Here is a 27,899-nt window from a genome sequence, read left to right on the forward strand (position 1 = left end):
TAGAAAGTTAAACTTAAAAATTTGACAAAATACTAGGTGTTTGAATTGGTAACTTAATTTTAAAGCCAAAGTTAACACAAAGAGAATTTTGTGCACGAAAACTACCACAAGCACAATACAAATGCTCATGTGAGTGCTCTCCCTCATACAACACTGTCCAATAATGACAAATACATAAGGCATACAATGACTGAAACAAATTTTTAACTTCCCCTCAAAATATATATATGAAGCAAAGAAAACATATAGCATGGCTTCAGTGTAATACAGCATTTAAGAATGTAGGTTCTGCTAACCAAGTTGCGACATGAAGCTATGATAACCTTAGGCAGGTTACTTCACCCCTTCATGATGAATTTTCTCACGTGATTATTAGCTATACTGAAATGAAAGATTACTGAACTAAAGAATTCCTCAATCAACCTCTCAAAAGGCACATTACCTCATACTCCTCCATGTTTACTTCTTCAGGTTTTATCATTTCAATTTTGGCTTGAGCAACTTTCATTATGTTGTGACACCTTCAAATAAAAGAAAAAATATTTCTAAATCAAAAGCAAAATCCATAAAAACTCTAAAAAAATATTTTTGTTTTATGCAAAATTACACTACCCAACACATATGAAAATGAAATCCACTATCACTGTGCAATATTTTTGAGGAAACAAATTTCAAATAACTTAAGTGAAAAATCTGTTGTTTTGGACAATACTGGATATTTACCAAGTATATAAAGATGACAGAAGCAATCATTCTAATTCACCATGTTATATTTACATATGAATTTAAAATTATGTTCTATTAAACATGAAAAAAGAAAGTTTTTAAAAAATTGATAATGTATCTCTATTACACAAGCTCTAGAGATATGAAATCTCACTTCCCCCCAATAATATTATTCATAAATAGTATAAAGATATCCAAAATGTGCCTATCCTTTCAGATAGGAATGGCAATATTTCAACAGATTTTATGATCAGAACCACTGCTAAAGAAATCTCCCCAAAGTATATTTATAGTTATCACATACAGTTTACTCCATATTTAGGGCACAAGAGAAATTAGATTTCTCAAAACAAACTATTTTTATTTGCCAGGGCTACTAACTGCAGAAGATTGAAAAGTCAATGTGAGTACTTCATAAATATCTTTCCCAAATTCAACAGCATATACTCATTGGAACACAGTACACTAACAGCCCAGATAAAAGAGGGTCAAAATTTCTGAGTTCTTCAGTTGTATTTAACAAAATAAGTGATGTCAACATTATTACTAATAAAAAGTCATAGCCAATACTTACTGAGTATTTACCAGATAATGCTCAAAACCATTTACTTGCATTGAAACCTTAATCCTAAATTTCACAGCAGACACATGATGAGGCAGAAATTAATCCTAGATGCTTTGTTTTCTGTCACATTCTTCTCTACTACACATACTTTGAATCCAGTATTTTTAAGACATTCATGAAAGGATAATCATTTACTTCAGAATTAAAATGTATTTACCATGAACTCCAAGATAGCATAAATGTTTCTACATTTTAAAACTCTTCAATACTTTGGGTGTTTACCTGAGGGCTGAATTTTTCTTGTTTTTAAATAGTATTTATTCTAACTAGATTAAATTTTAATTTTTAACATTAGTAAACAGTTTTATAGGAACTTCTAAGAAAAAACTTTTCGGTAAACCAAAATCATTTAACCATTCTAAGCCTTCTCTTTAAGACAGAAGATGTTTAATTACTTTGTGTATATTGATTAATTACTTTCCCCAATTGTTCTCAAACAAGGATGATTTTGCTCCCAGTGGGGTATTTGGTAGTATCTAGAGACATTTTGGGTTGTTACCACTTGAGGGGTACTACTAGCACTTAATGGGTAGAGGCCAGGAACATTACTAAATATCTTACAAATTAAAGGACAGCCCCCGCCCCCAAAACAAAAAAATTATCTGGCCCAAAACATCCATAGTGCAGAGGTTCAGAAATTCTTTATTTCTCTGAAATTTTTAGTCCCCAAAGGCCAGTGAAAATTATATTATGCTCTTCTGTGTATCTTTCTATTGCTTATCTCAGTACCTTGTTTCACAATTAAAATGTAATAAAATGATCTAAATTATTTTGGGGTTAAACTTTTAAAAGTCATGATTATAAATAACAAATAAATTACAAAGCAACTGAATTAAGTGAAGTCAAATTTTGTGCTGCACTTATTGAATATGTCTATGTGTAAAATACATATTCAAAAATTGCACTTGGAGCTATAAAAACAACACGGGCAATTTGAGCACGTGAATAAAATACTTAACATTTTGTATTTTCAAATTACCTTTCATCAAAACTCAAATTTCTATCTGCAAATTGTTCTAGCAATGTTTTCTCAATGATTTTCTTTGGAGCCTGATTCTGGATAAAGTAGACTATTACATGATGTAAACGATAGTCTGTTTCTGGTGGGGTATCTTCTTGGGCCAATTTAACCAACCTTGAATATTCCAACTTAATTGCCTAGAAAATACAACAAAATGCCAATCTTAGTTAATTATAATAATTCACATCCTTCAATATTATAATTATCCTTATATTCAAATATGTTTTCCTTTTAAAATATTCCAAAAAATGTAGCTGTATATCTAAGAACACTGTCCCATGTTCCATAGTTTAAATACATCTAAGCTTACCATGAGTTATTTTGCAAAACTTATCAGAGTTTGGTCAAAGTCTATTCAGAGGCATCAGAAGACTGAGATACTTGGTATATCTCCTAATCTATGCTCCCTTTGAAGTACACCTCTAATATCTAAAATTTTAGGGTTGAGTTGTAGGGAGTTCTAGGTTGAGTTCTAGGGAATATGAATATTCCCTAGAATATTCATATCTGAAAGAAAATGGCTGGCTCTTAAATGGATGATAATAATACCAGCACAATTAACTTTAACTGTAGAGCTTACAAATAAGGGATGAAAAAGTAAGCCTTTTTTTTCACCATACATTTTTGTTTCAAAATATTTGAATTTTACCAGTGTAATGTTTATCAATGAACACTATCACTATTACTACTTTGATACTGAGCTTACCTTTTCTTTATTTGCAACTATTATGAGAAATAATAAATACTAATGTGTGTTCCCACACATAAGCAAATTATTTGAAAAATATTTGCTCAGAGAAATATGTATAGAGATATATATCAAGTACTGCCATATTAAGAAGCCCATATAATTAAAGATAACACTAATTAAAATATTCATTTAATTTAGACATCATATCTAAATTATTTTCTACTAACCATAAGACATTTGGAGCTACATGCAAAATATGTTACAAAAAGTCCATTCTATTGGAAAGGGTTTTTTGGCATGCGTTTCCTAAGCAATTCTTGGCCATCCAGATACTATCACCTATTTGGCTGTATTATATAGAAGTGAGAAAATGTACCTGAAAAACAGTAAATGGAACATTCTAGTTATATGTTTTTAAACTTAAGGGGGGGGCTAGTAAGTTCTTTCTATACAGATTAGCATTATAAATAGAATAAGATAATTATGCTATAGATAAAATAAATTATTCCAACTTTATTTTAGATATACGTATGCCATTCTAAAGTTTTATTGCTGTGCTAAAAAACAGCCATAAAAATTAACTATATTTGTCATGTAAGCTATCATGACTCACTTTACTGCATGCTTTGCTTACAAACTCTTTCATCTTTCCAATTTGAAATTTAAAAATTTTCCAATTTGAGAAAAAGGCACATGGTCATTTAATAACTACACTATACTGAATTTGAGAGTAAGTGTAAAACAAAAAGTAATTGTTTTTCCTCTTATGGCCCTTTAGACAATGATTGCCATAGGCTATCAGAAGGTTTTTGTGTATTTAAATATTTCAGATGTCATCCTTTTGGCTGAAACTGGTATGACCAAAATAAAATTCTCTCTCAAATAATAATATAGGTTTAGATTATAAGACATTATACTACTAAATGATTATCCATTCTCCCACCACCCTTCAAAATGCAGGCTGGGATATATATATATATATATTTTTATAAATAGTAAACAGATTTCTATTAGAGAGTTAGATTATCTGTCAGCTTCAAGATGATGTTTACCTCTTGATTTTGCTCTACTTACGATTCTCCTAATTATAATGAGTAAATACCAAACTCATAATTTATAGGTGTTTTATGAAACCTGTAGAGGTAGAATTGCACTTCTAAATTTGTAGAGCAATTTTTCAAACACAAAAATACTAAATTTTATTAGCATAAATTATCAATAAATGTTGTTTATCATTGTTTTATCAACTTCCTTCTCAAAAAGTTTTCTGACTTTCAAAATATACTGCATCATATGTATTCCTTCAAATTTTCAATGAAGTGTTCCATGCTGGTGTATTCAGGAGATCTCTACACAATTTACAGTTAACATTTAACGTGGTCCTACTACTCAGGCTCAACGCTACCTATTAGGTCTTATTTCCTGTTACTCCTCTATTTAGATCAAGCTCTACTCCTCACAAATGCAAAAGCCTTTGTTTCTTAAGTTCTCTACTTGGATGATGTCCTTGACCATCTCCCATCAAGCCACACATGATCCATTCAATGAGACTGGTTAAAACTCTGTTTTTTGAAATCTTCTTCCAAACGATTTCTAGTTTGACTTTTTTCTACTTTTCTGAATCATATGATAAAAATACTCTACATGTATTACTTCTTATAGAAGTTACATCTGGGCTTCCCTTGTGGCTCAGCTGGTAAAGAATCCGCCTGTAAGGCAGGAGACCTGGGTTCGATCCTTGGGTTGGGAGGATCCCCTGAAGAAGGGAAAGGCTACCCACTCCAGCATTCAGGCCTGTATAGTCCATGGGGTCGCAAAGAGTCGGACACAACTGAGCGACTTTCACTTTCACAGATTATTTAAAATACCAAATAAATAAATATATAGTATACTCTGGAGGCAGTAAGATCTAAGTAAGATTACCTAGAGTAAAATTCAGAAAGCTAAATATATCATTTTATTTAAAAAATTGCTAGTGTGCTAAGAGATACAAAAAATTTACTTCAAATTCCAGAGGATCAGAATCATATAGGTTATAGTCTTTGACTGTATGTTATATAAATAGGAATTAAAGGTAACTCCCAAACTAAACACTTAGAAATTTAAAAGTATTCTTCTATAAACTATTATTGGACCAAAGGAATCAAAATGCTAATAATACTGCGAATATGAAATCTCAAAACCTAAAGGACACAGCCAGATTGGTACAAGGGAAATTTCAGCTTAAGCAATATAAAATAACATTTCAAGAAGCTAGAAAAAGAAAATAAACCAAAATAAAGTAGAAGAAAGAAAATAATGTGGCAATTAGATAAAGACCACAAAAGGCTTTTTCTTTCCAAAAATCTGAATAGAAGACCAAAAAATGGAAGAAAAACAACATTAGAAATCAGGAAGGTGGTAATACCAAAAATACAGGAAAAAGTTTTAAAATTTATAAAAGAATACTACACATAAGTTTATGCCAATAAACTATAACATCTTTATTAAACAGATGATCATCTAGGAAAATATAAGTTACCAGAATTACTTTACAAAGTAATTTACTTTACTTTACAAAGCAGAAAAACTGAAGAGACCCAGCAAAACTACAGATAACTGAAAATGCTGCCCACAATCTATACCCAATAAAGGAATTAGGCTCATTTTGTATTAGAGTTGTGCTATTATAGCAAATCTTCAAAGACCAGATGACTTCTATATCTAAACTTCTCCAAACAAAATAAGGGGTGAAATTTCTTTAATATTATATAAAACTAGTATAATCTGAATATCAAAAATTGACAAATATTTTTAAATAGGTTAATTTTGCATATGGACATAGATGCCCAGACTGACATCCAATTTTGATAAACTTCCTTGTATACATAAAGAAAATATAAGAAGATATAGTGTTTACAATGATTTTAGAAAAAGATCAATGCTAAGATCCTTCCTTTCCAAGAATTAAGCATTAAGAAGAAATTTGTGCAGAATCTCTAATAGATGCATTTTAAAAAAATGCCTAAATTCCAATACCAATCAGTTTAAAATAAAACTCCTTAACTTAAAATTTAAGAAACTGTCTTTATTTTTAAATCTATAAGAGAGGAGCTATTAAAAACCAACACTACACCTCCTATTTAATAATAAAACACTACAAACAAACATTCACACTAAACTCATGAACTAAGCAAAGGAGTTTATCACCATTATTTTATTCTTTAACTATATTCTGAAAGCCTGAATATATTTCAGAAATGAAACAAGAAAAAAGTATAACAAAAATTATCCTGGTAATGAGATAACTGGGGCTTCCCTGGTATCTCAGTAGTAAAGAATCTGCCCACCAATGCAAGAGACAGGGATTAAATGATCCCTGGGTCAAGAAGATTCCCTACAGTAGGAAACAACAACTCACTCCAGTATTCTCGCCTGGGAACACCATGGACAGAGGAGCCTGGCAGGCTACAGTCCACAGGTTTCACAAAAGAGTCAGACAGGACTTAGTGACTAAACAACAACAAAATGAGATAATTACTAGGAGGCAGTTGACTGAAATAATCAGGAGAATCCACTGGAAAGCTATCAGAAAAAGTCAAGTAAGTAAGTAATTTGATACTATATGAATAAATACAAGTATTAGCTTTCCTACTAGATACTCTACCAATAATTTGTTATTGAGGATAAGTAACTCAATTCACAGAAACAATTTCTACACATCTAAGATTAGATTAAAAAAGAAGGTATAAGACCATGCTGAAGTAAAATAATAAAACCTTACTTAAGGACCTAAGAGGGGCCAAAAAAGTGAAAGGCGTATCTTGTTCTTTTCTGAGAAGACTCAAAATACTGAGAAATATAATTATCCACCTCACTGTAATAATATGAGGTACAATCAAATTCTGAAAGGATTTGAGAATATAGGTGGCAATTAAAAATTATCAAGACAGAAAAAATAAAACCTGACAAACTTTCCATTTATTTATTTAAATTAAACAAGTGAGTTAAAATTCATAAATATTTTGACTGGACAAATCTACAATGTTATGTTCACTGAATTTTCAATAATATATTTAGGTTGGTGCAAAAGTAATTATGGTTTTAAATCCTGAATTTTAAATCATTATTATAACTAGGCTCAAACACATCTTCTATTAATCAAAATAGGAACCATTGCAATCAACACATTTTTGCCAATGAGAAGTGTTTGTTTACTCCTGTAGGGTAAAAATCTGTGCTTCAGGATTCCACAAACTCTTGGAAAGCATCTTTCGCCTCCTGCTGGTTGTGGAAGCATTTTCCCTTCATCAAGTTGAGATGCTTGAAGAAGTGGTACTCAGTTGGCGAGAGGTCTGGTGAATATGGCAGATGAAGCAAAACTTCGTAGCCCAATTCGTTCAACTTCTGAAACGTTGGCTGTGCATGACACGTGGTTGTCATGGAGAACTGGACCCCTGCTATTGATCAATGTGGTCTACAGGCGTTGCAGTTTTTGGTGCATCTCATTGATTTGCTGAGCATTCTTCTCAGATATAATGGTTTCACCAGGATTCAGAAAGTTGAGGTGAATCACAGCAGAAGAAGACCACCAACAGTGACCATGACCTTTTTTTGATTCAAGTATGGCTTTGGGGAGTGTTTTCGAGCTTCTTCTCAGTCCAGCCACAGAGTTGGTCATTGCAGTTGTCTTATAAAATCTACTTTTCATTACACTTCACAAACTGATTAGAAATGGTTCATTACTGTTGCATAGAGTACGAAGTGATAACACATCAAAACGAGTTTTTTGATTTGTGGTCAGTTCATAAGGCACTGCTTATTGAGCTTTTTCACCTTTCCAATTTGCTTCAAATGCCGAACGACCACAGAATGATTGATGTTGTGCTCTTGGGCAATTTCTTGTGTAGCTGTAACAGGATCAGCTTCAGTGATGGCTCTCACTTGGTCACTGTCAACAACCAATGGCTGGCCACTGCATTCCTCAACTTCAAGGCTCTCGTCTCCTAGACAAAACTTCTTGAACCACCACCACACTGTACATTTGTCAGCAGTTTCCAGGCCAAATGCATTATTGATGTTGCGAGTTGTGTCCACTGCTTTATGACTCATTTTGAACTTGAACAAGAAAATAGTTCAAATTTGCTTTTTGTCTAATATCATTTCTATAGACTAAAGTACATATAAAATAAACAGCAAGTAATGTCACTAGCAAATAACATAAAGCAAGAAATGTGCATTAAAATGATGTACAACATAGTCACATTTAAGAATGTACATCAAATTGCAAAGTTCAACAATGCAAAACTGCAACTACTTTTGCACCAACCTAATATGTACAAGAATATTCTCAAAATACTGGAAATGATCCTAATACCCAGCATCAAAAACAGTAATATGGCATTTAATAATAGTTACAATTTGTGAGCATTCTTTATGTGATAGACACTGTCCAGTGATGTCTAACATGAATTATCTCATTTAATTCTCAAGATAACTTCTCATTTATAAATTGAAAAACTGGCCATGATAATTTCAGTAATTTGCCTAAAATCACACAATTATTAAGTGATAAAGCTAGGATTTAAATCCAGGCATCTGACCATAAAGCCTTTGCCAGGAACAGCTCATGTGGGACAGAGCTTCCTAACTTAAGCCATGAGTAAGTTATAAGGATTGAGATACTAATCCAATCAGATTTTATGGTGGCCAGATCCATAACTAGATTCATCCTTGTTTGTCATAACAAGGAAAAAATTAGAAAGCCCTGCTCTAAAAAAGTGTTTAAATAAACTTTGGTAAGTTCAACGGGAAATAAAATGCACCTATGAAAAATCTACAAATCATGACATGACTAAATCATCCACCACATTACATGAAAAAGAATGAGAGAAAAAGACCGAAAGAAGAAACTTCTATTTTTATTTAAATTATAACATATGGATCGTACTGAATATCAGTCTTATATATCTAGAAGCATATATAAGAAATAAGAGATTAATTGGGGAAAGAGGTTAATCGGGGAGAGACGTTAATTGTGGAAATTAAAAACAGAGAGAGGTAGGCTGAGAACAAGGTGGTGGAGGAGTAGGTGGATGTGGAGTACATCTCTCTCCATGGATACATCAGGAGTACACCTTCAGACACAGAGGTGCATGCGGAACACCAGCTGAGAGAGGACAGGAATGTCTGATGAGTGGAAAGGAATATATAGAACCACGCAAAACTTGGTAGGATGAAGGAACTAGGGGGAAAAACAGGAATGTTAGTAGGACACTAACTACTGGGTCGGGGAATTGAAGCACAGGTCATTCGTCTTCGGGGCAATCGTCTGAGTGATAGGAGAAACATTTTAGGCTGAGAGTGAAACAGCTGATCTGTGGCAGCCTAAATGGAATGAGAATCAGAAAGTCCTTGCCGCAGCCATACATACCTGGGACAGCAACATAGATCCCCTGGAAGGTGCAGCATAGCAGCAGGGAGCTGGAGTTTAGGGATTGTGGACCAATCCCAGGGCGAGGGCTGCTGTTGACTGCCCAGACACGGGAGGAGGGGATGTGAGGGAGGAGACCTGGGGGGAAATGCCTGTGGAGGAAAGCTGGGCAGCGATGGAAGCAAGGCGATACTGCTGAGTCACACGTAGGGGTGGAGCCATCAGCACAGCCTCTCCCCACATGCCAGCACTGGCAGCTGAACAATACAGAGGGTGAGCCATCAAATTCCTGACACACTGAGCTACAGAGCAGGACCCCACCCAGGGTGCCCCTTTAAGTGCCAGATGCACTGATTTACAGAGTAGGACCCCAGCCGGGGGCCCCTTTATGGGCCTGACACGCCAAACAGAGAAGGACCCCAGGCAAGGGAGCCCTCTAAGTGCCTGAATGGGCGGAGCTGCGGAGAAAGACTGGCTAAAGAGGTATTCTGATCGCCAGCTACAAGAGGGTCGAAAAAAGACTCTGATAGGGCCGTAACTCCTGCGGAGGAGGTAGTTTATGCCCCCGTACACTTGGCACTGCCAGGGTCCCTGCAAGCCAAGCAGCTGTGCCACCTTCATGCTCAACTCTCACTGGGACAGAGCTGCCACAGGCAAAAAAAGTCTTGCATCTATGTGCACAGGGTCACTTTGGTAGTGTCCGACTCTTTGTGACCCTGTAGACTGTGGCCTGCCAGGCTTCTCTGTCAGGGAGGCGGGTATTCTACAGGCAAGAATATTGGAGCGTATTGGCCAGTGCTGGTTGCCATACCCTTCTAGAGCACTGTATTTCCTGCTGCCCTAGCCTCCAACTCCCCTGAGTACCTGGTGCTGCCAGAGCCCCTGCAACACAAGCAGCTGCACCACCTCCACACCTGGCCTTCACAGGGGCAAACCCAACTCCTCCGGGGCAGCCTCAGGAGCAAACCCCAGCGGACAACCCACATGCATAGGTGGAAATAAAAACCACAGTTGAAACCTAGGAGCAATGTGACTAAGGAAGAAGACCCAAAATCTTCCCACCAGCTGTACAACATGCAGATGAAATTTACACGATCAACTAGGCAGCCTCTGCGTCTATGGAATATATAAAACGTCATTGAGAGCTCCTACAAAATAACACACACTAGCTCTGATAGCTGTGGACATTAGAGGCAAGAACACATAGGAGTAGGACCAGATTGGAATCTGAGCTGGCCCCACAAGTCCAGATATCAGTGCTGGAGCGTATTCTAGCGAGGTGAAGTTTACTATGACTCCCAGTGAGGGAAAGGACTCTGACAGCAGTGACTCACAAAAAACATTTATTATTCTTATGTTTTGACTTGTTCTGTATATTCTTTTGAACTCACCCCCCCCCCCCCACCGCTGTTGTAGTTATCGATTTTATTGGCACTACGAAATCTAATTAAGCTTTTGAGTTTTTTTCTTTTTTTCCCTCAGTCACATTTTTTTATTGTTGTTATAAACCTCTGCCTCTACATTGGGCTTTTGCAGTTCTGGGGAGCTTTTCTTTTTTTTTAATTAGGCTATTTTATTTTTATTTACTTATTTTTTAATTTATTTATTTTAATTAGAAAACCTATTATTATTTTTTCTATTAAACCTATTACTATTATTATACATTTATTCTTTTGTTGGCCTTCCCTACTGTTCTTTTCCAATGCAGTTAACCTTTAATGTACATAAAGCTTCATCTACTTAACTTTTCATATCTATTCTTTTTTTCTTTTCTTTCTTCCTTTTCCTCTCAACATATTTGTTAGTTTTATTTTCATTGCTTTATTCCCCAATTGGCACCTTGCTTTACTTTTGTTTTCCAGTTTGTGCTTTAGTTTTTGTTCTGGTAGACATAATTTTTGGTTTCCTTTGTTTGCCAGGTCAATATACTGTACTTTATTTTTGTTGGACTCTTTTGATTTTATATATACTGAATATACATGTGTATATTCAGTCACACTTTTTATTGTTGTTATAAACCTCTGCTTTTACATTGGGTTTTTGCCATTCTGTGGAGTTTTCCTTTTTCCTTCCATTTTTTCCCTCTTCTCTTTTTTTTCTTTTCTCTTTTTTATAATTTCAACTTTTTTTTAAAACCTATTATTTTTTTTTTTACATTTATGCCTTTGTTTGCCTTTCCTACTGATCTTTTCCCCTGGCAGTTAATCTTTAATATATATAATAAATCTTCTTCATCTACCTCTATTTAACTTTGCATATATATTTTTTCTTTTCTTTCTTTCCTTTCCTCTCAACATATTTGTTAGTTTTGTTTTGATTGCCTTATTTCCCACTTGGCACTTTGCTTTAGTTTTGTTTTCCAGTTTGTGCTTTAGTTTTGTTCTTAACTGGTAAATATAATTTTTTATTTCCTTTGTTCGCCAGGTGAATCTATTGTACTTTATTTACGTTGGACTGTTTTGACTTTCTCATGGGTGTTTATGTGTATATTCCATTAATTTCATTATTATTTGCCTAACTTTGTAACTGCCATTTGGGGTTCATCTTTGTTTTCTCATTTTTTGTTAGTTGTTTTAATCTCACTTAATGCCACAAGCCACTTGTGGAATCTTCCTGACCAGAGAACACACCCTGAGCCTTTGGAGTGGGAGCACTGACTCCAAGACCCTAGACTACCAGAGAACCAACCCTAGGGAGTGTCAAATAGTGAGAACTCACACAAAGGAAACCACTTGAATATAAGACCCAGTATCACCCAACCACCAGTAGCAACCTGTGCAGGATGCCTCATCTGAAAAACAAACAAAACAAAACTGAAAACCCAATCATCAGCAGACAGGATTACCACCTCACTAAGCCTTGACCATCACAGGAAAAACAAACAAACAAACACAGCATAAATATCACCCTACATGAAGCTTACACACCTTAGGAGGAAAGAAACCAAAAGGAAGAATTCAACCTTGAAGCCTGGGAGAAGGAGACCTCAAACACAGTAAGTTAAAAAAAAAAAAAGAAAATGAAAAGGTAGAGAAATACTACAAACACGAAGGAACAAACCAGAAACACAGAAGTCCAAATAAACGAAGAGGAACTAGGCAAACTACCTGAAAAAGAATTCAGAATAATGATAGTAAAAATGATAAAAAAACCTTGAAAGCAAAATGGAGAAAATACAAGAATCAATTCACAAAGGCCTAGAAGAATTAACCTAACCTGCCTCTTGAGAAACCTATATGCAGGTCAGGAAGCAACAGTTAGAACTGGACACGGCAACAACAGACTAGTTCCAAATAGGAAAAGGAGTACATCAAGGCTGTATATTGTCACCCTGCTTATTTAACTTATATGCACAGTACATCATGAGAAATGCTGGGCTGGAAGAAGCACAAGCTGGAATCAAGATTGCTGGGAGAAATATCAATCACCTCAGATATGCAGATGACACCACCCTTATGGCAGAAAGTGAAGAGGAACTAAAAAGCCTCTTGATGAAAGTGAAAGAGGTGAGTGAAAAAGTTGGCTTAAAGCTAAACATTCAGAAAACGAAGATCATGGCATCTGGTCCCACCACTTCATGGGAAATAAATGGGGAAACAGTGTCAGACTTTATTTTTTTGGGCTCCAAAAATCACTGCAGATGGTGATTGCAGCCATGAAATTAAAAGACGCTTACTCCTTGGAAGGAAAGTTATGACCAACCTAGATAGCATATTGAAAAGCAGAGACATTACTTTGCCAACAAAGGTCTGACTAGTCAAGGCTATGGTTTTTCCAGTGGTCATGTATGGATGTGAGAGTTGGACTGTGAAGAAAGTTGAGCGCCAAAGAATTGATGCTTTTGAATTGTGGTGTTGGAGAAGACTCTTGAGAGTCCCTTGGACTGCAAGGAGATCCAACCAGTCCATTCTAAATGAGATCAGTCCTGGGTGTTCATTGGAAGGACTGATGCTGAAGCTGAAACTCCAATACTTTGGCCACCTCATGCAAAGAGTTGACTCATTGGAAAAGACTCTGATGCTGGGAGGGATTGGGGGCAGGAGGAGAAGGGGACGACAGAGGATGAGATAGGTGGATGGCATCACTGACTTGGTGGACATGAGTTTGAGTAAACTACGGGAGTTGGTGATGGACAGGGAGGCCTGGTGTGCTGCAATTCATGGGATCATAAAGAGTCGGACACAACTGAGTGACTGAACTGAACTGAAACTGAGAAGAATTAAAGAATAATCATACAAACAACACTGTTACTGAAATTAAAAACACTCTAGAAGGACTTAATAGCAGAATATCTGAAGTAGAATGAATCAGTGAGCTGGAAGATAAAATGGTAGAAATAACTTCTGAAGAGCAGAATAAAGTAAAAAGAATGAAAAGAACTGAGGATAGTCTCAGAGACCTCTGGGACAATATCAAATGCACCAACATTCAAATTATAGGGGTCCCAGAAGAAGAAGAGAAAAAGAAAGGGTATGAGAAAATTTTTGAAGAAGATTATAGTTGAAAATTTCCCCAACATGGAAAAGGAAATAGTCAATCAAGTCCAAGAGGCAAAAGAGCCCCATACAGGATAAACCCACGGAGAAACAACCAAGACACATATTAATCAAACTAACAAAGACTAAACACAAAGAAAGAATATTAAAAGCAGCAAGGGAGAAGCAACAACTAACATACAAGGGAAACTCCATATGCTTAGCAGCTGATCTTTCAGAAAAAACTCTGCAGGCCAGAAGGGAATGGCAGGATGTATTTAAAGTACTGAAAGGGAAAAATCTACAACCAAGATTACTGTACCTGGCAAGGATCTCATTCAAAATTGATGGAGAAATGAAAAGCTTTTCAGACAAGCAGAAATTAAGAAAATTCAGTACCACCAAGCCATCTTTATAACAAATGTTAAAGGGACTATAGTCAAGAAATACAAAAGAAGAAAAAGATCTACAAAACCAACCCCAAACAAATAAGAAAACGGTAGTAGGAACATATACATCAATAATTACTTTAAATGTAAATGGATTAAATGCTCCAACCAAAAGACACAAACTGGCTGAATGGATACAAAAACAAGACCCATATTCATGCTGTCTACAAGAAACCCACTTCAGATCTAAAGACAAAAAGTGAGAGGATGGAAAACTACCTTCTATGCAAATGGGAAGCAAAATAAAGCTGGAGTAGCAATCTGCATAAGACAAAATAGATCTTAAAATAAAGAATATTACAAGAGATAAGGAAAGACACTACATAATCATCAAGGGACCAATCCAAGAAGAAGACGTAACATTGTAAATATATATGCACCCAACATAGGAGCACCTCAATACATAAGACAAACATTAACAGATATAAAAGGAGAAACTGACAGTAACAAAATAATAGTTGGAGACTTTACACCCCACTCACACCAATGGACAGATCATCAAAACAGAAAATTAATAAGAAAACACAAGTTTTAAATGATACATTAGATGAGATGGATCTCATTGATATTTTCAGGACATTGCATCCAAATGTAGAAGAATACACCTCTTTTCAAGTGCACATGGAACAATCTTCAGGATAGGCCACATCTTGGGTCACAAATCAAATTTTAAAGAATTGAAATCGTATCAAGCATCTTCTCTGACCACAATGCTATGAGACTAGATATCAATTACCAGAAAAAAACTGTAAGAAACACAAACACATGGAGATTAAAAAACGCATTTCTAAATAACCAACAGGTTACTGAAGAAATCAAAAGGGAAATAAAAAAATTTCTAGAAGCAAATGACAATGAAAACGCAACAACCCCAAACCTATGGGGTACAGCAAAAGCAGTCCTAATAGGGAAGTTTATAGCAATACAATCCTACCTCAAGAAATAAGAAAAAATTCAAATAGACAACCTAACTTTATACCCAAAACAACAGGAAAAAGAAGAACCAAAAAAACCCAAGATTAATAGAAGGAAAGAAATCATAAAGATCCAAGCAGAAATAAATGAAAAAGAAATGAACAAAACAATAGTAAAGGTTAATAAAACTAAAGGTTGGTTCTTTGAGAAGATAAACAAAATTGACAAACCTTTAACCAGACTCATCAAGAAAAAAAGAGAGAAGAATCAAATCAACAAAATGAGAAATGTAAAAGGAGAGGTTACAACAGACAATGCAGAAATATAAAGGATTATAAAAGACTATTATGAACAACTACATGGCAATAAAATAGATAACCTGGAAGAAATGGACAGATTTTTAGAAAAGTTCAGTCTTTCAAGACTGAACCAGGAAGAAATAGAAATTATGTACAACCCAATTACAAGCACTGAAATGGAAGCTGTGATCAAAAATCTCCCCAAAAAACAAAAGCCCGGGGCCAGACGGCTTCACAGGAGAATTCTATCAAACACTTAGAGTAGAGCTAATACCTATCCTTTTAAAACTCTTTCAAAAAACTGCAGAGGAAGGAATACTTCCAAACTAATTCTATGAGGCCACCATCACCCTGACACCAAAACCAGACAACGACAAGACAAAAAAAGAAAGCTACAGGCCAATATCACTGATGAATATAGATGCAAAAATCCTCAGCAAAATTTTAGCAAACTGAATTCAGCAACACATCAAAAAGCTCCCACACCAATGACTAAGCTGGGTTTATTTCAGGGATGCAGGGATTCTTCAATATACACAAATCAATCAATGTGATACACCATATTAACAAACTGAAGGATCAAAACCATATGATAATCTCAATAAATGCAGAAAAAGCCTTTGACAAAATTCAGCACCCATTTATGATGAAAACTCCTCAAAAAAATGGGCACAGAAGGAACCTACCTCAACATAGTAAAGGCCATGTATGATAAGCCTACAGCAAACATTACTCTCAATGGTGAAAAACTGAAAACATACCCCCTGAGATAAGGAACAAGACAAGGGTGTCCACTGTCAGCACTATTTTTCAACATAGTTCTGGAGGTCCTAGCTACAGCAATCAGAGAAGAAAAAGAAATAAAAGGAATCCAGATCAGGAAAGAAAAAGCAAACCTCTATTTGCAGATGACATGATTCTGTACAAAGAAAACCCTGAAGATAGTATCAGAAAATTACTAGAGCTAATCAGTGAATTTAAAGTTGCAGGATACAAAATCAATACACAGAAATCACTTGCCTTTCTATATACTAACAATGAAAAATCAGAAAGAGAAGTTAAGGAATCAATCCCATTCACCACTGCAACAAAAAGAATTAAATATCTAGGAATAAACTTACCTAAAAAGACAAAAGAACTGTACACAGAAAATTATAAGGCACTGATGAAAGAAATCAAAGATGACATAAACATATGGAGAGATATTCCATGTTCCCGGGTAGGAAGAATCAATATTGTGAAAATGACTATACTACCAAATGCAATCTACAGATTCAATGAGATCCCTTATCAAATTACCAATGGCATTTTCCCCAGAACTAGAACAAAAAATTTCACAATTCATATGGAAACACAAAAGATCCTGAACAGCCAAAGTAGTCTTGAGAAAGAATGGAGTTGGAAGTAATCAACCTTCCTGAATTCAGATTATACTACAAAGTTACAGTCATCAAGACAGTATGGTACTGGCACAAAAACAGAAATATAGATCAATGAAACAAGATAGAAAGCCCATAAATAAACCCATGCACCTATGGGTACCTTATTTTTGACAAAAGAGGCAAGTATATACAATGGGGCAAAGACAGCCTCTCCAATAAATGGGGCTGGGAAAACTGGACAGCTACGTATAAAAGAATGAAATTAGAACACTTTCTAACACCATACACAAAAATAAACTCAAAAGGGATTAAAAACCTAAATGTAAGACCAGAAACTATAAAACTCTTAGAGGAAAACACAGGCAGAACACTCAATGACATATATCAAAGCAAGATCCTCTATGACCCACCTCCTAGACTAATGGAAATATAAACAAAAGTGAAGAAGTGGGACCTGATTAAACTTAAAAGCTTTTGCACAGCAAAGGAAACTATAAGCAATGTGAAAAGACAACCCTCAGAATGGGAGAAAATAATAGCAAATGAATCAACTGACAAAGGATTAATTTCCAAAATATAGAAGCGGCTCATACAACTCAATGCCTGAAAAACAAACAACCCAATCAAAAAGTGGGAAAAAGACCTAAACAGACATTTCTCCAAAGAAGACACATAGATGGCTAACAAACACATGAAAAGATGCTCAACATCGCTCATTTTTAGAGAAATGCAAATCAAAACCATAATGAGATATCACCTCACAACCGGTCAGAATGGCCATCATCAAAAAATCTACAAACAATAAATGCTGGAGAGAGTGTGGAGAAAAGGGAACGCTCTTGCCCTGTTGGTGGGAATGTAAATTGATACAGCCACTATGGAAGACGCTATGGAGATTCCTTAAAAGACTAGGAATAAAACCACCATACGACCCAGCAATCCTACTCCTAGGCATATACCCTGAGGAAACCAAAATGGAAAAAGACACATGTATCCCATTGATCACTGCAGCACTATTTACAATAGCTAGAACACGGAAGCAACCTAGATGCCCACTGGCAGATGACTGGATAAAAAAGTTGTGGTACATACACACAATGGAATATTACTCAGCATTTGAGTCAGTTCTGATGAGGTGGATGAACCTAGAACCTATTATACTGAGTGAAGTGAGTCAGAGAGAGAAAGATACATATTGTATTCTAATGCACATATACAGAATCTAAAAAAATGGTACTGAAGAATTTATTTACAGGGCATTAATGGAGAAACAGACATAGAGAACAGACTCATGGACATGGGGAGAGGGGAGGAGAGGGTGAGATGTATGAAAACAGTAATGTGGAAGCTTACATTACCATATGTAAAATAGATAGCCAAGGGGAATTTGCTGTATGGCTCAGGAAACTCAAACAGGGGCTCTGTATGAACTTAGAGGGTTGGGATGAGAAGGGAGATGGGAGGGAGGTTCAAAAGAGAAGGGATATATGTATACCTATGGCTGATTCATGTTGAGGTTTGACAGAAAACAACAAAATTCTGTAAAGCAATTATCCTTCAATAAAAAAATAAAAAGAAAAAAAGTGAGAGAGAAATGTTTACATTCTATGTTTTGATATATGTGTATTTTACTAGTTTAAACATCCCTTTCTCTAAGATGTCCTCTTGATAACATCTCTGATTTTCCGTTATATGTTCTTCCATGTCAAAATGCTACTTTTTCATACTGATTATAACTCTAATTAGTATTTACTTTCCCCTAGAAAATAAACTTCATTAAGGCAGAAACTTAGTCCATCATTTCCCCAGCTATATTCACTAGTATGCTGATATAAATACTGTGATATAAGCACATAATAAATACATTTTGAATATGCCCATCAACAGAATGGGACAAAAATAGTGTAGTTATACAATGAAATACCATTAAGAGAATGAACAAATTCTAATTATATCCAGTAATACATATGAAGTTCCAAACATACTCTTGAGTAAAAGCAGCCAGACACAATGGACCTACAAGCAAATGACTCCAGGTATATAAAGTTCAACAAGAAAACTTACTTACATTGTTAGAAGTTCAGATAACATATACTTTTGGATAGGGGAAGAGTGTAGTTCACATGAAGGATAAACAAGGGTAGTTTCTGGAGTATTATAATGTTCTATTTCTTGACCTGATAGGTAGTTACATGAATATGAGTACTCTGTGATAATTTACTGAGCTGTAAACTCATGAACTGTGTACTTTTCAGCAAGTTTTATAGTTTAGTAAATATATTTTCATAACTACTTAATAAACAGAGAAGTAATAATAACAGGAATTTAAAAAGAAAAAGCAAACTGATAAAGTTATATAACTGGGAACAACTGTTATGAGGCAATGAAATAACCAGTAAGGAAAAAAAGTTTCATAATATAGTAGTGTTATTGCTTCATTAAAATCCTAAGGGCACTTTAATATGTATAAGCAAAAAAAAATACATAAAATAAAATTTAATATATCTGAAATTGAATGAAAAAAATACCAATCCAACGATTTTAATTATTTTATGACCCCTCCCACTCCCACGCCCATACATACACACGCAAGTAACTAGTACTTTGAGAATATTATTCCTTTCCTTTCCTTCTGGCTTTTATTTTTTTTGCTTATCATAGTAACCTTGTATTGCCTTTCTCTGGATTTTGTTTTTACATGACAGAAACTTCTGTCTTTAAGCCACTATTATTTGGGACTTTCTGTTAACAGTGAAAACCAATCATAACAAAGTCATCTTGGGAGAAGGAGTTACCTAAGTATCTTTTCTCACTTATTTTTTCAGATCTGCCTGCCTATTAACTCTTCAGTATTCGGTTTACAGAGGCAGACCCCAATGTGGGAGGGCCTGTGGTTGAAATAGTAACTGTGACTGACCGGATTGCTAACCCTTCCTAATACAGAAGTTAAGCCTTATCAAGGCCACTTACCCAGCGAGATGTAAGTTTCATTGACCAACTGATCTTTTTATCAGTAACAAAGCTAACATTTTTATCACATGGTTTTTAAACTAGCAAACATATATAACATTTAAAAAATTGTTTTAATTATAATGCATAAGGAAATCTATATTTAGAAGTACTTAAATATGCACAGTTGAAAAACATCTTCTCACAGCAAAAAAGCTAATACTAAATAAATCCAACAAAGATTTTTCTTTAGTACTGTGATAGGACCATAAATATTAAAAAAGAAAAAAAAAAACCAACAAAAAACCTTTACCTTAATTTATCATAAACCAAGCATAAAGAAAGAAAATTAAAACTATACTATATCTGATTTAGGGAACACAGGAAGACAGAAGCAATCATCATATGTTAGATTATGTGCTATATACAAATTTTGTGATTTAATACTGAATGTCAGTAATGATTAGAGTCAAATGTCAAGAATGTATAGAACAATTAAACATATCAATTGTTGTAAAAGGAATCAAAAACTCTGTCAAAAGATCTACAGCCAAAAAAAGAGGCCAAGCTAATACAGTTATATTATAAGTGAGTTCTAGTTTACTCTTAAGAACAGTTAATTCTTATGTAAATTACACTAGAGTTAAAACAGGACAGTAAAGGAATTTAACAAGTATAACTGCAAACCTGGGAAGACAGCCCCCAAATAAAAACATATAGCAATTTTTTATTTAATATAGAATTCAGAAAGCCCAGATAAAATGCTACAGTTAAATGTAAATAGGGTATGTTTGAATTTATAAAATAAAAACTTATTAAGAACAATGTTTTACGAAAAATTATAGAAAATTTATAATACCTTTGTTGAAGATGACTTTTTGCATAGCAATGAAACTCCAGAATTCAGAAAAGAGAGGAAAGATAGTATAGATACCACAGTATTTTAAAGCTGCTTTATAGAAAAAGGTACCATAGACTAAATTCAAACAGAAATGGCAGATGGGGAAAAAATATATGATGTATGTCCAAAGAGAGGGTAATATATAATAAATGAGAGTACATCTATACCATAGAATACTAAATGCAGGTGGTATAGATAATGTGGTAGATATATTGGCTTAAGAATACTCACAATATGTTTCTGAGTTATAAACTATGAATAATTATAATATAATATGAACAGTAAAAGTTAAAAATATTCTCTATGCATGTCTTTACAAACAAAATAAAAATGTCAGAAAGGCTATACAAATGTTAGAAGTAGTTACAACAGGGCAGCAGGAGAGACAGTTGTTATTAGTTTTATTTGAGACACCACTTTTATTACTGAATGACTGCATTTTGTATATGTTATTTTTGTTATTTGAGAACATGTTTTCTCAAATTTTATATTATCAGCCAGAATTTTTGAAATGCTAATCATTTATCTATACTAAAAATATACATTAATTATAAACATATTCCTATTTTTATCTATTTATATATAACATATATTATAAATCTTATATAAATATAATTTTATATTATAAATATTATATATTTATATATTATTTTATATTATAATTATATATATATTTATATTCCTATATTTATATATATTGTATATAAATATATATATTTTAGATATAGTCCTATATTAGGTATGTATGTAAAATATACATATTCCTCAATTACAGATAGATGGAAATGCACAGAAATAATAAACTTTGGAGATTTTCTGATGCATCAGAATCAGCAGGTATATTTAAACACAAATATATGAGATACAGAAAATACACAAAGAACAAGCTGCAAAGGCCATCCTGAAAGTGACAACGAAAGAAGATCTCAAGACACTAGTTACACACGAAGAAGAGTGGAAAACCAATGCAGACTGGAGCAGGTCATAAAGCTCCAAAATAGACTTCTACAAAAAAACCAAAACAACAGCAAGAACAAAAACACACACAAAAAAGCTAATGAAGAACAGAGCAAAAAACTAAGCAAACAACAACAAAAGCCAGCTAATTCCAAAGAAAATGACAACTGAGGGGGGAAAAAGTAAAATAATGTTTATGACTTAGTTGAACCCTAAGCAGCACACAAAAAACAGTACAAGCAGAGAATTCTGATTTAATCAAGTGACAAAATTCTGTGTGTTGATGTAGGGATAAAAATTGTACATGTTAATGTGTGTATATGGGGCAGGAGAATAAAGAGAGATTGTCAATCACATCCCATGGTCAGGAATTCAGCAGGAAATAGGTAAACTAAGAATCACAAAATCACAGGCATCCTTCTTAAAGATTTAAAACCAAAAGGATTTGATGAAATAATTGAAAAGTGTTATCACTGATTGGGGGTGTTGTTTATAGTATATATTATTAGTTGACTCTTTGAAAGTATCCATGTATTAATAAAAGTGAAGCTTCCAGTTCAATATAAAGATACCCAAAGTTGACCAAAAATGACAATGGTAGTGTAAATGACAGATAACTCTTCCACAAAGTACATGAACACTTTAGAAGACATGTATTTAGTGATTTTTAAGAAAAGAAATGTACGTTACCTGGGGATAAGGGTAGAATTTTTAAACATAAAAGTTGTTTTTCTTTTTTTTTATGGTAAAGTGGCTTTCAAACTCTCTCATGGGATCGTAACAGAGTGAACAACTCATCTTGGGACTAGTTTGCCAGAACTTTAATTATTCAGCATCTAAAGTCCTGTATCCCAGGAAATCCTTTGGTCCCAGGCATACCAGGATGCTTGGTTACTCTAATTCTAACCAGTCTAAAGTGTTTTCTGATCTAAGTCTACTACTAACAAGGCCTTTGTCTGTACTATATACTGAAAGAAATACTAAAAAGAAGTTTCTTAAAGATCGAGTTGAAAGGTGGTAGAGTATAGAAAAGGGAAATTTTTCAATTGTAAATGTCAAGAAAGGGAACATATAACTTATATGGCTTGCTGACATGAACTACACCTCAATAAAGTGTTTTTTTGTTTTTTTGTTTTTTTTTTTTTGGTAAATAACAAACATTAAAGGGGAAGGAGGAATGAAAAAAAAAAGTGATTATTTTTGGTTAACCTAAAGAAAGTTGGGCTTTGCTGATAGCTCAGTTGGTTAAGAATCCACCTGCAATGCAGGAGACCCCCAGGAAGATCCGCTGGAGAAGGGATAGGCTACCCACTCCAGTGTTCTTGGGTTTCCCTCTGCCTGCAATGTGGGAGATCTGGGTTCGACGCCTGGGTTGGGAAGATCCCCTGGAGAAGGGATAGGCTACCCTTTCAAATATTCTGGCCTGGAGAATTCCATGGACTGTATAGTTCATGGGGTTGCAAAGAGTTGGACACAACTAAGTGACTTTCACTAAAGAAAGTGAAAACCAAACGGAGTGTTTTCATCTTTCAAATATATAAGAACAAATAATACTGTTATCAAATCATTTATAAGAGGGAAGAAAGATCTAGTCACAGAATAATGCATCAGCTTGAGGGTTGCATGTTTTGAAATAACTAAGATATTAAAACTAATTATGAGGAACATAATTAAGAAACATAAGATAATGAATTATTTTAGAAATAACTAAATGAAGAAAGCAATTTAGTATGAAATGATAATAAAATCAAAGCCATACTGACTAATAATATTACTAGAGGAGAAAAAAAAAATATTACCAGAAGCAGATAACTCAGTTCCTACTTTTGCTCATCAATACCCTGTATTTACTTCAAATATATATACAATTTAAACTCCTGCTAACAAACCAGAGGTGTACTATTAGGGTAACTTGGGTAAAATGTTTTGCTTTTGTTGAAGAATCTGAATTAAAAAAATAATCAGTCTTAGATTCACATATAAAAGAAACCCCCAGAACATTAGGTGGTCATGGCTAAGATAGGAAGAGAGAAATTACATAGGAAAACAAATTTAATTCAAGGAAATGAAACATATTAAGAAGTTCACTTAAAAAAAATAAATAAAATAAAAATGTTCATTGTACCTTAAAGAACCCTGCTTCAGGGCCACACCTGTCATACACACTCCGGGATTTACCTATGGCCATGATAATACCTTGCATGTTCGGTGTCATCATGATCTGCCACAAGGGATTTAAAGTAAGAACTTTTGAATGATTATCATAGAGAGAGAAAAAAATCACAAAAACAAAATAATTCCTTTACATGCAAGTTGAAAGTTCTTTGTTTTTTACTATAAATCAAACACTGCACTTTTTTGGGGTAGCAAATGTGATCTGATATGCATGTAAGTATCTCTCAAAATCTGCCATACAGGGCCACAGCTAGCTGGCACGGTGCCTTTGTGCGAAGTGCAAAAAGGCACCCCACCCCATCTGAACTGAAGAATTTTTTAGAAGGCAACACCTTCTTGACAATTTAGAAAAATGTGCTGCTCTGTAAGAGAACCATTTAGAAAAATCAATGTTCTTTTTATTTAAAAACATGCTTCTTCTTTAAGGCTTGGGGAGCTCAGCATTAGCTAAATTCCAGCTCCACTCTGCCAGCAGGCCAGGTACCCCTGTTTGTACAACCATACAATCTAAACATCTAAGCAGCAGCCCTGTATCCATATGACTTATTTTTAAGAATTACAAGGCACATGCACTGCTAAACTATCACTCCAATGAATTAAAACACAAACACACACACAAGACACAAAACTCTGCCAATAGCATAAGCACTTGCACAAATGAGTGTTAAATAATTAATCACAATTCTATTTTGTGAATGCCAGAAGGCTCACCCTAAAACAAGCACTAAGATGCTTGATCAACAAACATTATAAAAATATTTCTAATACAACATGCCAGTTTCCATAATCTTCAAGTACCACCATCATAGAAATGGTAGAACAGAAAAATGTACTGCTGTTAAGTATTAAATATTTAAGTATTTCATTTTCACAATAGTTTATTTTGTATAATGGATTTGAGCATCTGCAGATTTTGGTATCTGCTGGGGTCAGGGTGGGTCCTGGAACGAATCCCCCCAGATACTGAGGAATGACTGTATTCTTAAGTGTTTATATTTTAAAATATCTGAAAAATGAAAATCTCAAGATACTATGAAGCTATAATATTGGAGCAATCAAGAGACTGCATCCATTACCTCTGATTCACTAAATCTACTGCCCACAGCATATTTTGGATCACACACAGATAGTTGCAATGTATCTAACTATCTGCTTCAGAAAATCCTTCTGATCAGTTCCTAACTCACACATCTGCTTCTCGGTCTCTTTACGGCCCATGCTTTCTTACAGTGGCACAGTAATAGTAATGTCTTTATGACACCTCTGATTGTGTGATTAACTCATGAAAGTGAAGTGACTCATACAAGAGTTTAATTATAACCTTGAAGTCAGTCTGAAAAAAAGCTACTTGGAAAAAAAACTTATATACATTCAGTTCTCATCCATGCCAGTAATAACTAACAAATGTTAGATTTCAGGATCTGTCTTCTCTGTTGTTACTATTCAGAAACAGCTTTACTGGCTTCTTTTAAATATGGAAAAGATGAAAATCGAAGAGTGTTAAGAAAAAAGTGGTAAAGGGGGGAAAAATCTGATGGGATCAAGACAATAGCAATTTTCATCTGGATTCCCAAGAACCATATGACAGGAAACAAAAGTGACTCCATAATGTTAGAAAACTAAGTAGATGAAAATTAACAGTGGAGTGATAAGAAGAGGTAAGATGAGGTGCCCAGTGTACAAAATACTGGTAGGTATTTAGCAATGCTGATGAATTATTCAGTTCAGTCACACAGAGGTTGGGGAAAAAACAAAACAAAACCAACCCCAGTCTGCTATATTGCAGGCAGTCTCCTGCACTGCAGGCGAATTCTTCTTTACTAACTGACCCTCCAGGGAAGCCTATATATTTACTAATATACACCAAATCAGACTGTAGGATCTTCTGGCAGGAAATAGTGGGCAAAGTATAATAATTGATACTTTGAGCAAAACAGGAAAGGAAAATAAAAATTTTAAGTGCTCAAAAAATTTTTGCTATTTAATTAAACAAACTTAATTAAAACTTACCAATCTGACAGTAAACAAATTCTGTGTGTGAACAAAGGAATTAACTCTTGCAATACAAAATTTTTCTTTTTGCCAAATTCATAAGCTTTCTAGCTAAATTTTCACTTGAAATTTGAAGTATTTAATACTGTTAGCAATTGGTAAGGTAATTTCAGACTGTGGGTGGCAAAGCTGTATGTTACGCGGCCATAGACACAGTGTGAGGGTGCAGGCATGCCCGAAGCACTTGCATTTAAACAGCAAAGAACAAGTGGCAATCGTGCCAAGGGCTACAATGAAGGTACCTCATCATCATAACCCCCCTCCTTTGACTCAACCATAAATGTCCCTACATGAGGAATCTCCACCTCTACAACTTGCTGGTTAGAAGGTGGCTGGCTTGTGGTATTTTCAGGTTTCTGCAGAAAAAAATCATTAGTGTGAACATTAGAAAAGAGAACAATGGAAGCACTCAGTTTAAGTGCATAGACTCTTGATCCTTTTAAAATACCTGTGTTTGTTCAGTATGAAATAAAACCATCTAAAGCTGAACATCAAAGCAAATGCATTAATTCAGTAATAACACAAGATCTCTAGCTTTTGCTTTGCATCTGAAATATTAAATTAAATTTAAACATTGTTTGTTTTTTTTCCCCTCATAGAGCACCTTGGATTCCAAATTTGTAGCAAGAGTTAATACTGAAGTTGGATATCCTACTGCTGTTTTTATTGGTGAAAGGTTTACTTATTTTTAATTCTAATAATTCTATACAGCCTTTTTTTATATTTTCATCAAAATAAGACCTCCTCTGACCCCAGGAGAATATGTAAGTTTTCCTTCTGATGATTCTACCTTCTATCCTTTCTAATAACTAATTATATTGCCACTTAATATCCATAGTCTATTGTGCCTAACTCACTAGCACCTGGTATATTTACATCATGAGTTCTCAGTGAATTCTTGTTTTGGGAAATGCTCCTAGAAAGTGATATCAATTTTTAACAACTCAGATTTGCTTTTTTGTTAAATTCTATGAACTTCACTAAACCAATGGAGTGGAAACCAGTGTAAAATCCAGAAAGTCCACTCCAAGACACTAATATGGTTCATTCAAAATACTGTTCAGATTTCACAAGGATCCTTATTTACTGAATAGATGACTACCATATTCACTATTTATCTACAAACAAATTTCAAAAATACTTAAGGTACTTGAAAGCAGATTGCTTAAGTAACTTCAAATTGTACCTTTAAAATTTTCCTAAGCAAAAATAAACTTAGTTTTGACACCAAATAAACAGAAAATTTTAATGAAAATGGAGTGGTCTTACAGCAGTTTAAAATATGGGTAAATTTTAAAATGTGAAGATTTTCTGACTTTTTCAAAGTATATATGCAGAAAAACTTTAATTAAACAATAAAACAAGAACAGCGGCCAAGACTGGCTTATTTTTTTAAAAGAAATGCTATTTTTAACCATGACATTTTCAGGAAAGTTTTCTTTTGCTTTGTTTGAGTCTTCAACAGACGATAAAACCAACCTGCATGGTTGTCATGATCAGGAGAGAGTATTCAGCTAACCCAAAATCTGATAAATTAATTATTGTTCTATAAATGATAGAAATTATAAACATTATACTATTCTGCTTCTTGAAATTGCTTATATTTTAATAATCTTAACTCAATATACTAACACATAGTCTACAGATGTAAGCTTGGTCCATGATATTTAATTAAATTAAGAGAGAAAAAAATAATTAAGAGAGAAAATATTGTCCTAGGTTTCCAGTCACAAGAGTGAAATATAAGCAGGTAAACTAGGAAATTTGTCTGGACTTTTGGTGAAAAATTTCTCACAAGCAAACCAATTCAAACCAATAATATATTAAGAATAATAAATATAAATTTAAGAAAGTATCAACCAGGAAATGC

At 34.2% G+C, this 27,899-nt stretch overlaps 2 protein-coding genes across 7 annotated transcripts in view; both read right to left on the minus strand.

Moving 5' to 3' along the window:
- Positions 1 to 27,899, minus strand: part of USP25 (ubiquitin specific peptidase 25) — a 158,022-nt gene that overhangs the window by 12,587 nt on the left and 117,536 nt on the right. For 2 of the 6 annotated variants that reach the window (XM_055567791.1, XM_055567790.1), the window contains 4 exons: positions 26,272 to 26,385; positions 23,928 to 24,023; positions 2,331 to 2,509; positions 443 to 521 (listed from right to left, as the gene is read on the minus strand). In XM_055567791.1, the coding sequence (XP_055423766.1) occupies positions 443 to 521; positions 2,331 to 2,509; positions 23,928 to 24,023; positions 26,272 to 26,385 (468 nt within the window). The remainder of the gene's footprint in view (positions 1 to 442; positions 522 to 2,330; positions 2,510 to 23,927; positions 24,024 to 26,271; positions 26,386 to 27,899) is intronic. The other 4 variants (XM_055567793.1, XM_055567792.1, XM_055567795.1 and 1 more) reach the window with 2 other exon arrangements.
- On the minus strand, positions 7,014 to 10,878 carry LOC129643380 (histone-lysine N-methyltransferase SETMAR-like). Its single transcript, XM_055567797.1, has 2 exons — positions 9,476 to 10,878; positions 7,014 to 8,160 (listed from the first exon to the last, which is right to left on the minus strand). Exons 1-2 carry the CDS (start codon positions 9,488 to 9,490, stop codon positions 7,843 to 7,845), a joined length of 333 nt encoding a protein of 110 aa, XP_055423772.1. The 5' UTR covers positions 9,491 to 10,878; the 3' UTR covers positions 7,014 to 7,842.

This window comes from Bubalus kerabau, chromosome 2 (genome assembly GCF_029407905.1).
Source record: "Bubalus kerabau isolate K-KA32 ecotype Philippines breed swamp buffalo chromosome 2, PCC_UOA_SB_1v2, whole genome shotgun sequence".
In the NCBI taxonomy this organism is placed as follows: Eukaryota; Metazoa; Chordata; class Mammalia; order Artiodactyla; family Bovidae; genus Bubalus; species Bubalus kerabau.